At 39.9% G+C, this 17,543-nt stretch overlaps 1 protein-coding gene across 1 annotated transcript in view; it reads left to right on the top strand.

Moving 5' to 3' along the window:
• Nucleotides 1-213: 213 nt before the first annotated feature.
• Nucleotides 214-17,543, top strand: part of LOC139422650 (hydroxysteroid dehydrogenase like 2) — a 32,112-nt gene continuing 14,782 nt past the window's right edge. Inside the window, exons 1-4 of the mRNA XM_071173808.1 lie at nt 214-454; nt 2,004-2,167; nt 2,346-2,444; nt 3,247-3,361. Of these exons, the coding sequence (XP_071029909.1) occupies nt 438-454; nt 2,004-2,167; nt 2,346-2,444; nt 3,247-3,361 (395 nt within the window). The 5' untranslated portion in view covers nt 214-437. The remainder of the gene's footprint in view (nt 455-2,003; nt 2,168-2,345; nt 2,445-3,246; nt 3,362-17,543) is intronic.

Here is a 17,543-nt window from a genome sequence, read left to right as displayed (position 1 = left end):
ATTGCTCATTTTTAAAATGTATTTGACACATTTTAGAATAAGGCTAACGTAACAAAATGTTGAAAAAGTCAAGGGATCTGAGTATTTTCCGAAGGCACTGTAGGTGTTAGGGTTGGTTGTTGGTGCAATTATTAGAATTTCTCTCTTTTTATTTTTGAATCACAAATGTACCGTGATTGAACATACACTGTCGCACAGTAGGTGGCGGCATGCACAAACACAATGGGCGAACGCCAAGATACCAAAGAAGAAGAACATCTCTAACTGGGGTAAAGGCCACTTCGGCTGCTTTCATCCGTTGGTCACATTGTTTCCGGATCGTTTTTTATTTTTATAGCAAAGTTGGAAACTGGACTTGCTTCTGAACTGACTTGAGTCGTCCGTTCACATTCTCTGCGTTTAAAAACATATCTGTAAGAGAAATCAGACGTTTCAGAATGTTGCAAAACACAGGGTAAGTAACGTCAGCTAGCTTGCTAACGTTAGCCTCTTGGCTACATAACATACTATATAGTTGTCTAATTTTCTCCTTTAAGCTTTTCGTAAGTGGTTGATTACTTGCTTCTAACCAATTAGCTAAGCTGTAAGAGAAACATTTTTCGACGAGCATTGCGAAATTAATTTTGTCCAGAAATTGTAACATAAACTGTGTTGAAATGTTAGCTAGACAGGGTTAGCTTGTAAACAGTTGTAAATGAGAACTTGTTCTCAACTCGACTACCTGGTTAAATAAAGGTGAAATAAAAAAAAAACAAAATAAAAAAGCAAGTCATCTGGCTACGATAAAGAAAGTGAGTGAGTTGTCAGTAAACTTTGCTGTTTGTCTTTCACACACATCTGTACATATCACCGTTACAATGTGTACCTACTAGTTATGTAACTATATATTTCAAACAGCTAGACTTAGATTTGTTAGTTTTTTGACTGGTTGTAAACTTGTAAACTTAGCAGGCATTGTGTCATGTAGGTGAATGCCTAGGTAAATAAAATAAAAATGTCACAAAGACCTGATGTGGGGAATGGAGATTCAGGCTAAAGGTCACCGGAGTGTAACAGCCAACCAATGAGTGACCTCTATCTCACACCACGGTCACAACATCGCGAGACTTCCAGGTACGCCTGGTCAGGGATTTGAGAAATCGGTGAAATAATTGAAAAATTCATCCTTAGTCGTTCATTTTCTCTCAATCTAAAGGCACAACCTAGATTCGTGTCAATGTCTTAAGTAGTTGAACATGTTATTACCCCCCAAACTCGTGACATTTTTTAATATGTAAAAAAAAAACTTTATCGAATGAGTGTCTTTTGATTTTTGACGGCCAGCCGTTCTGTTGCGAGACGGACCTTTTAGGTGTTTCTACGCCTGAGTTCAGCGAGCCAAAAGTCGCCATGACACCGCCTACAACTGTGATCAGAGGATTTCTATTGGAGAAGCAGTTTTAGCCTGTCTTTGATAGCAGCACCTCATACTTTAATGAATGGCCTCTTGTCATATTATGCCAAAGTGATCCTGTCCTTGAGTATTAGCCAATCTCTTTGTGTTGTCGTGCCAACTCCTTTTCTGTCATTGTCAAGACCCTTTTTAATTTATATATATATATATATTTATGTGTATATATATAATTTTTCTTCATGTTTGGCAAACAGACGGGCACTCAGCCAACTTGAATCGAATTAATTCATTGTGTTAAATTCAGGTATATGGAACTGAACCCAACCCCTGGTAGACTCTTGATAGAGTTCCACATGTTGCTTTTGAAACAGTAAAACCTCAGTCCGTCCCCTCGCCCGTCGGTTACACTTTCACTAATTGAGGAGACAAAGATGGAATTATCTCTTGATTGGATGATGCCACCTCCCTGAAGGTGTTCTGTATGGATTTTTGCTCTATCTTGTAATTTCTTACATCCTGACCTAATGCACAATGTAGTGGCAGCAGCAGTCCTCCTGAACCTAGCTCATCCTGCCGAACAACCTATTCCTTTGTTGTGTGTGAATTACAGAAAGCTAGCTGGGCAAACCCTGTTCATTACAGGGGCAAGTCGTGGTATTGGGAAAGCCATCGCACTCAAAGCTGCTAAGGATGGTGCCAATGTTGTCATAGCTGCTAAAACGGCACAAGCCCACCCCAAACTACCCGGAACCATCTACACCGCTGCGGAAGAAAGTGAGTACAGCTTGACTTTACCTTTTTTCTGGCTTTAGGCTTAAACCACATGTAACTTTCTGTCTTTTCACCATTTAGTCCCTCTCAGTTTACCAGGAATTCTTGAGCTTCTTGACTTCTGAATTATGTGATAATAAGTACATTGGTACGTGCTGCTTATCCCTGTGCGTGTTGCTAGTCGAGGCATTGGGAGGCAGAGCGTTGCCTTGTATCGTAGACGTCAGAGATGAGAAGCAGATTGGCGATGCAGTGGAACAGGCCGTGCAGAAGTTTGGAGGTGAGCAGCAATGAGACTTTACACCCCAAATGAAGGGAAAAAGCACAGAATAACCAAGCGCATTAGTGTTTAATATTGGTTAACGCAGAACTAAAGTATTGCTCTCGAGTAGCGTGGAAGGCACTGCATCACAGTGCTAGAAGCGTCACTACAGAGCCTGGTTCGATCCTGGGCTGTATCACAACCGGCCGTGATCGGGAATCCCATAGGGCGGTGCACAATTGGCCCAGCGTCGTCCGGGTTAGGGTTTGGCCGGTGTAGGCCCGGGTCATTGTAAATAAGAATTTGTTCTCATCTGGCTTAACTAGATAAATACATAAAATATTGCGTAATTGGTGGGCTGCTCCATTAAGTTCTGGGTCCATTCGGGTTAGAAGGGAAACCAGGAGAACCAGAACCACTAGAACCAGGAGCTCCCCCTTCTGTCTTTGCAAATTACGGGCCGAATGCCCTCTTCCAAAATTCAAAAGATGCTAACACCTGTGAAATCATGATTTATGCAAATACAATAAAAAAAACTCAAATTCTGGAACTACTGCTGCTTGTTAGCTAACGCATTCTGTTCTTTCCTGACAGATTCTACCGTATCAGTTATGTTTACGTTGATCTGTCCACGAGATTAAACTGTGCTTATCTCTTCCATTTTTTTTGTTTGTTGTGGATTTAGGCGGATCTACACAAACAATGTCATTGAACGTCATTTCGTCTTGAAATTAGTCTACTTTTGAGATCTGAAAACATCTGACAAGACTTTTTAATTTGTAAGTGAAGTGTCCCTTTTTTAACATATGTCTGTATCCAGGTATTGATATCCTGGTGAACAATGCCAGTGCCATTAATCTGACGGGAACCCTGGAGACACCCATGAAGAAAGTGGACCTCATGTTGGGCGTCAACCTCAGAGGGACCTATCTGACGTGAGTGAATGAATACATACTAACAAACAGGATGGTCAACTAGGCCGTCATCAATGCAACAGTTTGATTGTGTGCTATTTTGCATTCTTGATTTATTCTAGAAAACTCTCTAAGCATTGGTATTGGTCGTCTAGCAGTTAGGAGCAAGCCAGCAACCCGTTGCCAGTTTGAATACCAGGTCTGATGGGGAAGATCTGGTGGGAAATGAGCTGGCAACTGGAGGGTTACTGGTATCAAATCCTAGATGTCGTCCCCCCCCCCCCCCCCCCCCCACACACAAACACACAACAACTGTTCCATGGGAGCAGAAATGTGGGTTGGGACCTTGTAGAATACGGTGATCTGAATGTTAAGAAGTAATTGTTTATTCATCACTATTTCATGCCAGCAGGTGGCAGTATAAACTTAGCTGCAATGTGCTGACTACCTTCTGTAGTACAGGGCCGTCAGCTGACTACCTTCTGTAATACAGAGTCGTCAGCTGACTACCTTCTGTAATACAGAGTCGTCAGCTGACTACCTTCTGTAATACAGGGCCGTCAGCTGACTACCTTCTGTAATACAGGGCCGTCAGCTGACTACCTTCTGTAGTACAGGGCCGTCAGCTGACTACCTTCTGTAATACAGGGCCGTCAGCTGACTACCTTCTGTAATACAGGGCCGTCAGCTGACTACCTTCTGTAGTACAGGGCCGTCAGCTGACTACCTTCTGTAATACAGAGTCGTCAGCTGACTACCTTCTGTAATACAGGGCCGTCAGCTGACTACCTTCTGTAATACAGGGCCGTCAGCTGACTACCTTCTGTAGTACAGGGCCGTCAGCTGACTACCTTCTGTAATACAGGGCCGTCAGCTGACTACCTTTTGCAGTACAGAGTCGCTTTTGTAGGAGTCAGAAAGGAAAATAATTGTTCCATAAACCCTTCAAAACATTAGAAATAACTTCAAAACAACTGTTTATGCATTGGTTGTATTACCAACATAAATGATCATCACAATAATATCTTACATTCACTTGTAAATGTCCCGTACCTCGGGCATAAAAAATATTGTCCCGCCCGGTAAATGACTGAGGGAAACCAACTGACCTCAGTCACGCAATAAATACATGTGTAAAACCGGTCTCATTCATACAATCAGATTGTTATAAACATTATCGGTAATGTCAGTAAATCTTCACCTACAACTAAACACTATAAACCAACATGGTGTAAATCTTCACCTACAACTAAACACTATAAACCAACATGGTGTAAATCTTCACCTACAACTAAACACTATAAACCAACATGGTGTAAATCTTCACCTACAACTAAACACTATAAACCAACATGGTGTAAATCTTCACCTACAACTAAACACTATAAACCAACATGGTGTAAATCTTCACCTACAACTAAACACTATAAACCAACATGGTGTAAATCTTCACCTACAACTAAACACTATAAACCAACATGGTGTAAATCTTCACCTACAACTAAACACTATAAACCAACATGGTGTAAATCTTCACCTACAACTAAACACTATAAACCAACATGGTGTAAATCTTCACCTACAACTAAACACTATAAACCAACATGGTGTAAATCTTCACCTACAACTAAACACTATAAACCAACATGGTGTAAATCTTCACCTACAACTAAACACTATAAACCAACATGGTGTAAATCTTCACCTACAACTAAACACTATAAACCAACATGGTGTAAATCTTCACCTACAACTAAACACTATAAACCAACATGGTGTAAATCTTCACCTACAACTAAACACTATAAACCAACATGGTGTAAATCTTCACCTACAACTAAACACTATAAACCAACATGGTGTAAATCTTCACCTACAACTAAACACTATAAACCAACATGGTGTAAATCTTCACCTACAACTAAACACTATAAACCAACATGGTGTAAATCTTCACCTACAACTAAACACTATAAACCAACATGGTGTAAATCTTCACCTACAACTAAACACTATAAACCAACATGGTGTAAATCTTCACCTACAACTAAACACTATAAACCAACATGGTGTAAATCTTCACCTACAACTAAACACTATAAACCAACATGGTGTAAATCTTCACCTACAACTAAACACTATAAACCAACATGGTGTAAATCTTCACCTACAACTAAACACTATAAACCAACATGGTGTAAATCTTCACCTACAACTAAACACTATAAACCAACATGGTGTAAATCTTCACCTACAACTAAACACTATAAACCAACATGGTGTAAATCTTCACCTACAACTAAACACTATAAACCAACATGGTGTAAATCTTCACCTACAACTAAACACTATAAACCAACATGGTGTAAATCTTCACCTACAACTAAACACTATAAACCAACATGGTGTAAATCTTCACCTACAACTAAACACTATAAACCAACATGGTGTAAATCTTCACCTACAACTAAACACTATAAACCAACATGGTGTAAATCTTCACCTACAACTAAACACTATAAACCAACATGGTGTAAATCTTCACCTACAACTAAACACTATAAACCAACATGGTGTAAATCTTCACCTACAACTAAACACTATAAACCAACATGGTGTAAATCTTCACCTACAACTAAACACTATAAACCAACATGGTGTAAATCTTCACCTACAACTAAACACTATAAACCAACATGGTGTAAATCTTCACCTACAACTAAACACTATAAACCAACATGGTGTAAATCTTCACCTACAACTAAACACTATAAACCAACATGGTGTAAATCTTCACCTACAACTAAACACTATAAACCAACATGGTGTAAATCTTCACCTACAACTAAACACTATAAACCAACATGGTGTAAATCTTCACCTACAACTAAACACTATAAACCAACATGGTGTAAATCTTCACCTACAACTAAACACTATAAACCAACATGGTGTAAATCTTCACCTACAACTAAACACTATAAACCAACATGGTGTAAATCTTCACCTACAACTAAACACTATAAACCAACATGGTGTAAATCTTCACCTACAACTAAACACTATAAACCAACATGGTGTAAATCTTCACCTACAACTAAACACTATAAACCAACATGGTGTAAATCTTCACCTACAACTAAACACTATAAACCAAAACATGGTGTAAATCTTCACCTACAACTAAACACTATAAACCAACATGGTGTAAATCTTCACCTACAACTAAACACTATAAACCAACATGGTGTAAATCTTCACCTACAACTAAACACTATAAACCAACATGGTGTAAATCTTCACCTACAACTAAACACTATAAACCAACATGGTGTAAATCTTCACCTACAACTAAACACTATAAACCAACATGGTGTAAATCTTCACCTACAACTAAACACTATAAACCAACATGGTGTAAATCTTCACCTACAACTAAACACTATAAACCAACATGGTGTAAATCTTCACCTACAACTAAACACTATAAACCAACATGGTGTAAATCTTCACCTACAACTAAACACTATAAACCAACATGGTGTAAATCTTCACCTACAACTAAACACTATAAACCAACATGGTGTAAATCTTCACCTACAACTAAACACTATAAACCAACATGGTGTAAATCTTCACCTACAACTAAACACTATAAACCAACATGGTGTAAATCTTCACCTACAACTAAACACTATAAACCAACATGGTGTAAATCTTCACCTACAACTAAACACTATAAACCAACATGGTGTAAATCTTCACCTACAACTAAACACTATAAACCAACATGGTGTAAATCTTCACCTACAACTAAACACTATAAACCAACATGGTGTAAATCTTCACCTACAACTAAACACTATAAACCAACATGGTGTAAATCTTCACCTACAACTAAACACTATAAACCAACATGGTGTAAATCTTCACCTACAACTAAACACTATAAACCAACATGGTGTAAATCTTCACCTACAACTAAACACTATAAACCAACATGGTGTAAATCTTCACCTACAACTAAACACTATAAACCAACATGGTGTAAATCTTCACCTACAACTAAACACTATAAACCAACATGGTGTAAATCTTCACCTACAACTAAACACTATAAACCAACATGGTGTAAATCTTCACCTACAACTAAACACTATAAACCAACATGGTGTAAATCTTCACCTACAACTAAACACTATAAACCAACATGGTGTAAATCTTCACCTACAACTAAACACTATAAACCAACATGGTGTAAATCTTCACCTACAACTAAACACTATAAACCAACATGGTGTAAATCTTCACCTACAACTAAACACTATAAACCAACATGGTGTAAATCTTCACCTACAACTAAACACTATAAACCAACATGGTGTAAATCTTCACCTACAACTAAACACTATAAACCAACATGGTGTAAATCTTCACCTACAACTAAACACTATAAACCAACATGGTGTAAATCTTCACCTACAACTAAACACTATAAACCAACATGGTGTAAATCTTCACCTACAACTAAACACTATAAACCAACATGGTGTAAATCTTCACCTACAACTAAACACTATAAACCAACATGGTGTAAATCTTCACCTACAACTAAACACTATAAACCAACATGGTGTAAATCTTCACCTACAACTAAACACTATAAACCAACATGGTGTAAATCTTCACCTACAACTAAACACTATAAACCAACATGGTGTAAATCTTCACCTACAACTAAACACTATAAACCAACATGGTGTAAATCTTCACCTACAACTAAACACTATAAACCAACATGGTGTAAATCTTCACCTACAACTAAACACTATAAACCAACATGGTGTAAATCTTCACCTACAACTAAACACTATAAACCAACATGGTGTAAATCTTCACCTACAACTAAACACTATAAACCAACATGGTGTAAATCTTCACCTACAACTAAACACTATAAACCAACATGGTGTAAATCTTCACCTACAACTAAACACTATAAACCAACATGGTGTAAATCTTCACCTACAACTAAACACTATAAACCAACATGGTGTAAATCTTCACCTACAACTAAACACTATAAACCAACATGGTGTAAATCTTCACCTACAACTAAACACTATAAACCAACATGGTGTAATCTTCACCTACAACTAAACACTATAAACCAACATGGTGTAAATCTTCACCTACAACTAAACACTATAAACCAACATGGTGTAAATCTTCACCTACAACTAAACACTATAAACCAACATGGTGTAAATCTTCACCTACAACTAAACACTATAAACCAACATGGTGTAAATCTTCACCTACAACTAAACACTATAAACCAACATGGTGTAAATCTTCACCTACAACTAAACACTATAAACCAACATGGTGTAAATCTTCACCTACAACTAAACACTATAAACCAACATGGTGTAAATCTTCACCTACAACTAAACACTATAAACCAACATGGTGTAAATCTTCACCTACAACTAAACACTATAAACCAACATGGTGTAAATCTTCACCTACAACTAAACACTATAAACCAACATGGTGTAAATCTTCACCTACAACTAAACACTATAAACCAACATGGTGTAAATCTTCACCTACAACTAAACACTATAAACCAACATGGTGTAAATCTTCACCTACAACTAAACACTATAAACCAACATGGTGTAAATCTTCACCTACAACTAAACACTATAAACCAACATGGTGTAAATCTTCACCTACAACTAAACACTATAAACCAACATGGTGTAAATCTTCACCTACAACTAAACACTATAAACCAACATGGTGTAAATCTTCACCTACAACTAAACACTATAAACCAACATGGTGTAAATCTTCACCTACAACTAAACACTATAAACCAACATGGTGTAAATCTTCACCTACAACTAAACACTATAAACCAACATGGTGTAAATCTTCACCTACAACTAAACACTATAAACCAACATGGTGTAAATCTTCACCTACAACTAAACACTATAAACCAACATGGTGTAAATCTTCACCTACAACTAAACACTATAAACCAACATGGTGTAAATCTTCACCTACAACTAAACACTATAAACCAACATGGTGTAAATCTTCACCTACAACTAAACACTATAAACCAACATGGTGTAAATCTTCACCTACAACTAAACACTATAAACCAACATGGTGTAAATCTTCACCTACAACTAAACACTATAAACCAACATGGTGTAAATCTTCACCTACAACTAAACACTATAAACCAACATGGTGTAAATCTTCACCTACAACTAAACACTATAAACCAACATGGTGTAAATCTTCACCTACAACTAAACACTATAAACCAACATGGTGTAAATCTTCACCTACAACTAAACACTATAAACCAACATGGTGTAAATCTTCACCTACAACTAAACACTATAAACCAACATGGTGTAAATCTTCACCTACAACTAAACACTATAAACCAACATGGTGTAAATCTTCACCTACAACTAAACACTATAAACCAACATGGTGTAAATCTTCACCTACAACTAAACACTATAAACCAACATGGTGTAAATCTTCACCTACAACTAAACACTATAAACCAACATGGTGTAAATCTTCACCTACAACTAAACACTATAAACCAACATGGTGTAAATCTTCACCTACAACTAAACACTATAAACCAACATGGTGTAAATCTTCACCTACAACTAAACACTATAAACCAACATGGTGTAAATCTTCACCTACAACTAAACACTATAAACCAACATGGTGTAAATCTTCACCTACAACTAAACACTATAAACCAACATGGTGTAAATCTTCACCTACAACTAAACACTATAAACCAACATGGTGTAAATCTTCACCTACAACTAAACACTATAAACCAACATGGTGTAAATCTTCACCTACAACTAAACACTATAAACCAACATGGTGTAAATCTTCACCTACAACTAAACACTATAAACCAACATGGTGTAAATCTTCACCTACAACTAAACACTATAAACCAACATGGTGTAAATCTTCACCTACAACTAAACACTATAAACCAACATGGTGTAAATCTTCACCTACAACTAAACACTATAAACCAACATGGTGTAAATCTTCACCTACAACTAAACACTATAAACCAACATGGTGTAAATCTTCACCTACAACTAAACACTATAAACCAACATGGTGTAAATCTTCACCTACAACTAAACACTATAAACCAACATGGTGTAAATCTTCACCTACAACTAAACACTATAAACCAACATGGTGTAAATCTTCACCTACAACTAAACACTATAAACCAACATGGTGTAAATCTTCACCTACAACTAAACACTATAAACCAACATGGTGTAAATCTTCACCTACAACTAAACACTATAAACCAACATGGTGTAAATCTTCACCTACAACTAAACACTATAAACCAACATGGTGTAAATCTTCACCTACAACTAAACACTATAAACCAACATGGTGTAAATCTTCACCTACAACTAAACACTATAAACCAACATGGTGTAAATCTTCACCTACAACTAAACACTATAAACCAACATGGTGTAAATCTTCACCTACAACTAAACACTATAAACCAACATGGTGTAAATCTTCACCTACAACTAAACACTATAAACCAACATGGTGTAAATCTTCACCTACAACTAAACACTATAAACCAACATGGTGTAAATCTTCACCTACAACTAAACACTATAAACCAACATGGTGTAAATCTTCACCTACAACTAAACACTATAAACCAACATGGTGTAAATCTTCACCTACAACTAAACACTATAAACCAACATGGTGTAAATCTTCACCTACAACTAAACACTATAAACCAACATGGTGTAAATCTTCACCTACAACTAAACACTATAAACCAACATGGTGTAAATCTTCACCTACAACTAAACACTATAAACCAACATGGTGTAAATCTTCACCTACAACTAAACACTATAAACCAACATGGTGTAAATCTTCACCTACAACTAAACACTATAAACCAACATGGTGTAAATCTTCACCTACAACTAAACACTATAAACCAACATGGTGTAAATCTTCACCTACAACTAAACACTATAAACCAACATGGTGTAAATCTTCACCTACAACTAAACACTATAAACCAACATGGTGTAAATCTTCACCTACAACTAAACACTATAAACCAACATGGTGTAAATCTTCACCTACAACTAAACACTATAAACCAACATGGTGTAAATCTTCACCTACAACTAAACACTATAAACCAACATGGTGTAAATCTTCACCTACAACTAAACACTATAAACCAACATGGTGTAAATCTTCACCTACAACTAAACACTATAAACCAACATGGTGTAAATCTTCACCTACAACTAAACACTATAAACCAACATGGTGTAAATCTTCACCTACAACTAAACACTATAAACCAACATGGTGTAAATCTTCACCTACAACTAAACACTATAAACCAACATGGTGTAAATCTTCACCTACAACTAAACACTATAAACCAACATGGTGTAAATCTTCACCTACAACTAAACACTATAAACCAACATGGTGTAAATCTTCACCTACAACTAAACACTATAAACCAACATGGTGTAAATCTTCACCTACAACTAAACACTATAAACCAACATGGTGTAAATCTTCACCTACAACTAAACACTATAAACCAACATGGTGTAAATCTTCACCTACAACTAAACACTATAAACCAACATGGTGTAAATCTTCACCTACAACTAAACACTATAAACCAACATGGTGTAAATCTTCACCTACAACTAAACACTATAAACCAACATGGTGTAAATCTTCACCTACAACTAAACACTATAAACCAACATGGTGTAAATCTTCACCTACAACTAAACACTATAAACCAACATGGTGTAAATCTTCACCTACAACTAAACACTATAAACCAACATGGTGTAAATCTTCACCTACAACTAAACACTATAAACCAACATGGTGTAAATCTTCACCTACAACTAAACACTATAAACCAACATGGTGTAAATCTTCACCTACAACTAAACACTATAAACCAACATGGTGTAAATCTTCACCTACAACTAAACACTATAAACCAACATGGTGTAAATCTTCACCTACAACTAAACACTATAAACCAACATGGTGTAAATCTTCACCTACAACTAAACACTATAAACCAACATGGTGTAAATCTTCACCTACAACTAAACACTATAAACCAACATGGTGTAAATCTTCACCTACAACTAAACACTATAAACCAACATGGTGTAAATCTTCACCTACAACTAAACACTATAAACCAACATGGTGTAAATCTTCACCTACAACTAAACACTATAAACCAACATGGTGTAAATCTTCACCTACAACTAAACACTATAAACCAACATGGTGTAAATCTTCACCTACAACTAAACACTATAAACCAACATGGTGTAAATCTTCACCTACAACTAAACACTATAAACCAACATGGTGTAAATCTTCACCTACAACTAAACACTATAAACCAACATGGTGTAAATCTTCACCTACAACTAAACACTATAAACCAACATGGTGTAAATCTTCACCTACAACTAAACACTATAAACCAACATGGTGTAAATCTTCACCTACAACTAAACACTATAAACCAACATGGTGTAAATCTTCACCTACAACTAAACACTATAAACCAACATGGTGTAAATCTTCACCTACAACTAAACACTATAAACCAACATGGTGTAAATCTTCACCTACAACTAAACACTATAAACCAACATGGTGTAAATCTTCACCTACAACTAAACACTATAAACCAACATGGTGTAAATCTTCACCTACTATAAAACAAATGAAATACCGTCTGGAGGGGGAAAAAGGTTGTGGGGACAGTCAGTCCATCCCATCTACCAACAGATCTTCAGAGGAGAGGAGGGGGAAAAAGGTTGTGGGGACAGTCAGTCCATCCCATCTACCAACAGATCTTCAGAGGAGAGGAGGGGGGAAAAAGGTTGTGGGGACAGTCAGTCCATCCCATCTACCAACAGATCTTCAGAGGAGAGGAGGGGGAAAAAAGGTTGTGGGGACAGTCAGTCCATCCCATCTACCAACAGATCTTCAGAGGAGAGGAGGGGGAAAAAAGGTTGTGGGGACAGTCAGTCCATCCCATCTACCAACAGATCTTCAGAGGAGAGGAGGGGGAAAAAAGGTTGTGGGGACAGTCAGTCCATCCCATCTACCAACAGCTCTTCAGAGGAGAGGAGGGGGGAAAAAAGGTTGTGGGGACAGTCAGTCCATCCCATCTACCAACAGATCTTCAGAGGAGAGGAGGGGGAAAAAAGGTTGTGGGGACAGTCAGTCCATCCCATCTACCAACAGATCTTCAGAGGAGAGGAGGGGGAAAAAAGGTTGTGGGGACAGTCAGTCCATCCCATCTACCAACAGATCTTCAGAGGAGAGGAGGGGGAAAAAAGGTTGTGGGGACAGTCAGTCCATCCCATCTACCAACAGATCTTCAGAGGAGAGGAGGGGGGAAAAAGGTTGTGGGGACAGTCAGTCCATCCCATCTACCAACAGATCTTCAGAGGAGAGGAGGGGGAAAAAAGGTTGTGGGGACAGTCAGTCCATCCCATCTACCAACAGATCTTCAGAGGAGAGGAGGGGGGAAAAAGGTTGTGGGGACAGTCAGTCCATCCCATCTACCAACAGATCTTCAGAGGAGAGGAGGGGGAAAAAAGGTTGTGGGGACAGTCAGTCCATCCCATCTACCAACAGATCTTCAGAGGAGAGGAGGGGGAAAAAAGGTTGTGGGGACAGTCAGTCCATCCCATCTACCAACAGATCTTCAGAGGAGAGGAGGGGGAAAAAAGGTTGTGGGGACAGTCAGTCCATCCCATCTACCAACAGCTCTTCAGAGAAGAGGAGGGGGGAAAAAAGGTTGTGGGGACAGTCAGTCCATCCCATCTACCAAGAGATCTTCAGAGGAGAGGAGGGGGAAAAAGGTTGTGGGGACAGTCAGTCCATCCCATCTACCAACAGCTCTTCAGAGGAGAGGAGGGGGAAAAAAGGTTGTGGGGACAGTCAGTCCATCCCATCTACCAACAGATCTTCAGAGGAGAGGAGGGGGGAAAAAGGTTGTGGGGACAGTGAGTCCATCCCATCTACCAACAGATCTTCAGAGGAGAGGAGGGGGAAAAGGTTGTGGGGACAGTCAGTCCATCCCATCTACCAACAGATCTTCAGAGGAGAGGAGGGGGAAAAAAGGTTGTGGGGACAGTCAGTCCATCCCATCTACCAACAGATCTTCAGAGGAGAGGAGGGGGAAAAAAGGTTGTGGGGACAGTCAGTCCATCCCATCTACCAACAGATCTTCAGAGGAGAGGAGGGGGAAAAAAGGTTGTGGGGACAGTCAGTCCATCCCATCTACCAACAGCTCTTCAGCGGAGAGGAGGGGGGAAAAAAGGTTGTGGGGACAGTCAGTCCATCCCATCTACCAACAGATCTTCAGAGGAGAGGAGGGGGAAAAAAGGTTGTGGGGACAGTCAGTCCATCCCATCTACCAACAGATCTTCAGAGGAGAGGAGGGGGAAAAAAGGTTGTGGGGACAGTCAGTCCATCCCATCTACCAACAGATCTTCAGAGGAGAGGAGGGGGAAAAAAGGTTGTGGGGACAGTCAGTCCATCCCATCTACCAACAGATCTTCAGAGGAGAGGAGGGGGGAAAAAGGTTGTGGGGACAGTCAGTCCATCCCATCTACCAACAGATCTTCAGAGGAGAGGAGGGGGAAAAAAGGTTGTGGGGACAGTCAGTCCATCCCATCTACCAACAGATCTTCAGAGGAGAGGAGGGGGAAAAAGGTTGTGGGGACAGTCAGTCCATCCCATCTACCAACAGATCTTCAGAGGAGAGGAGGGGGAAAAAGGTTGTGGGGACAGTCAGTCCATCCCATCTACCAACAGATCTTCAGAGGAGAGGAGGGGGAAAAAAGGTTGTGGGGACAGTCAGTCCATCCCATCTACCAACAGATCTTCAGAGGAGAGGAGGGGGAAAAAAGGTTGTGGGGACAGTCAGTCCATCCCATCTACCAACAGCTCTTCAGAGAAGAGGAGGGGGGAAAAAAGGTTGTGGGGACAGTCAGTCCATCCCATCTACCAAGAGATCTTCAGAGGAGAGGAGGGGGAAAAAGGTTGTGGGGACAGTCAGTCCATCCCATCTACCAACAGCTCTTCAGAGGAGAGGAGGGGGAAAAAAGGTTGTGGGGACAGTCAGTCCATCCCATCTACCAACAGATCTTCAGAGGAGAGGAGGGGGGAAAAAGGTTGTGGGGACAGTGAGTCCATCCCATCTACCAACAGATCTTCAGAGGAGAGGAGGGGGAAAAGGTTGTGGGGACAGTCAGTCCATCCCATCTACCAACAGATCTTCAGAGGAGAGGAGGGGGAAAAAAGGTTGTGGGGACAGTCAGTCCATCCCATCTACCAACAGATCTTCAGAGGAGAGGAGGGGGGAAAAAAGGTTGTGGGGACAGTCAGTCCATCCCATCTACCAACAGATCTTCAGAGGAGAGGAGGGGGAAAAAAGGTTGTGGGGACAGTCAGTCCATCCCATCTACCAACAGATCTTCAGAGGAGAGGAGGGGGAAAAAAGGTTGTAGTCAGTGGGGACAGTCAGTCCATCCCATCTACCAACAGATCTTCAGAGGAGAGGAGGGGGAAAAAAAGGTTGTAGTCAGTGGGGACAGTCAGTCCATCCCATCTACCAACAGATCTTCAGAGGAGAGGAGGGGGAAAAAGGTTGTAGTCAGTGGGGACAGTCAGTCCATCCCATCTACCAACAGATCTTCAGAGGAGAGGAGGGGGAAAAAGGTTGTGGGGACAGTCAGTCCATCCCATCTACCAACAGATCTTCAGAGGAGAGGAGGGGGAAAAAAGGTTGTGGGGACAGTCAGTCCATCCCATCTACCAACAGATCTTCAGAGGAGAGGAGGGGGGAAAAAGGTTGTGGGGACAGTGAGTCCATCCCATCTACCAACAGATCTTCAGAGGAGAGGAGGGGGAAAAGGTTGTGGGGACAGTCAGTCCATCCCATCTACCAACAGATCTTCAGAGGAGAGGAGGGGGAAAAAAGGTTGTAGTCAGTGGGGACAGTCAGTCCATCCCATCTACCAACAGATCTTCAGAGGAGAGGAGGGGGGAAAAAAGGTTGTGGGGACAGTCAGTCCATCCCATCTACCAACAGATCTTCAGAGGAGAGGAGGGGGAAAAAAGGTTGTAGTCAGTGGGGACAGTCAGTCCATCCCATCTACCAACAGATCTTCAGAGGAGAGGAGGGGGAAAAAAAGGTTGTAGTCAGCGGAGACCAACGGAGGGAGATAAGTAGTCCAACAATAGAAATGAGTAGATCCTTTTAACTCTTGCAACACAACTATAAAACCTTTTTTTAAATACAAAACAGCAGAGTGAAGGAGCTTTGGAACTGAGGGTTGAGACTTCCTCATTCGCACCACTGTCACCCCAAACTTTTGCTCATCTGATGCTGGCTTTTTAATAGGGAATTGAAGGGAAAGCACCCCATCGGGAGGAGAAGCACTGAGACGGTTTAGACAAATTCAGGGCCGTCACACACACACACCACTTCCCTTGGAAAAAGCCAACCAATGCCACGGAAGGTACATATTGGTCTGGGAAACTGAGAAAAGTCTCCTCACTTTACTCCTCTATGATATTCATGACTTTGCTGTGTTCACTCTCATCAGCTGAGGGGTAACGGACCTCAACGTGCGAGATGTCGTCTGGGAATCCGAGAAACACATCCATCACTTTCTTCTTCAAATATATTCAGGACCTTGCGCCGTTCAATCTCCTCCAATTCCTCGGCTAAGGGGTAACAAGCCTTAAGGTAAACTGTAGAGTACGCTATTTCCCAAGAGTTTATCTAGTTTTTCGTTGCTGTCTATTTACCGTCACAAACCGATGCAGGCATGAAGACCGCACTCAACAAGCTGTATAAGGCCATAAACAAACGAGAATGCTCACCGAGAAGCGACGCTCCTAGTGACTTGAATGTAGAGGGACTTAAAATCCGTTTGACATCGTTTCTACCAGCATGTCACGTGCAACCAGAATAAAAATAAATACATCTCTGGACCGCCTGTACTCCACACACGGAGACGCGTACAAAGCTCTC

Source organism: Oncorhynchus clarkii, chromosome 12, assembly GCF_045791955.1.
Source record: "Oncorhynchus clarkii lewisi isolate Uvic-CL-2024 chromosome 12, UVic_Ocla_1.0, whole genome shotgun sequence".
In the NCBI taxonomy this organism is placed as follows: Eukaryota; Metazoa; Chordata; class Actinopteri; order Salmoniformes; family Salmonidae; genus Oncorhynchus; species Oncorhynchus clarkii.
This window is presented reverse-complemented; position numbering and strand designations above follow the sequence as displayed.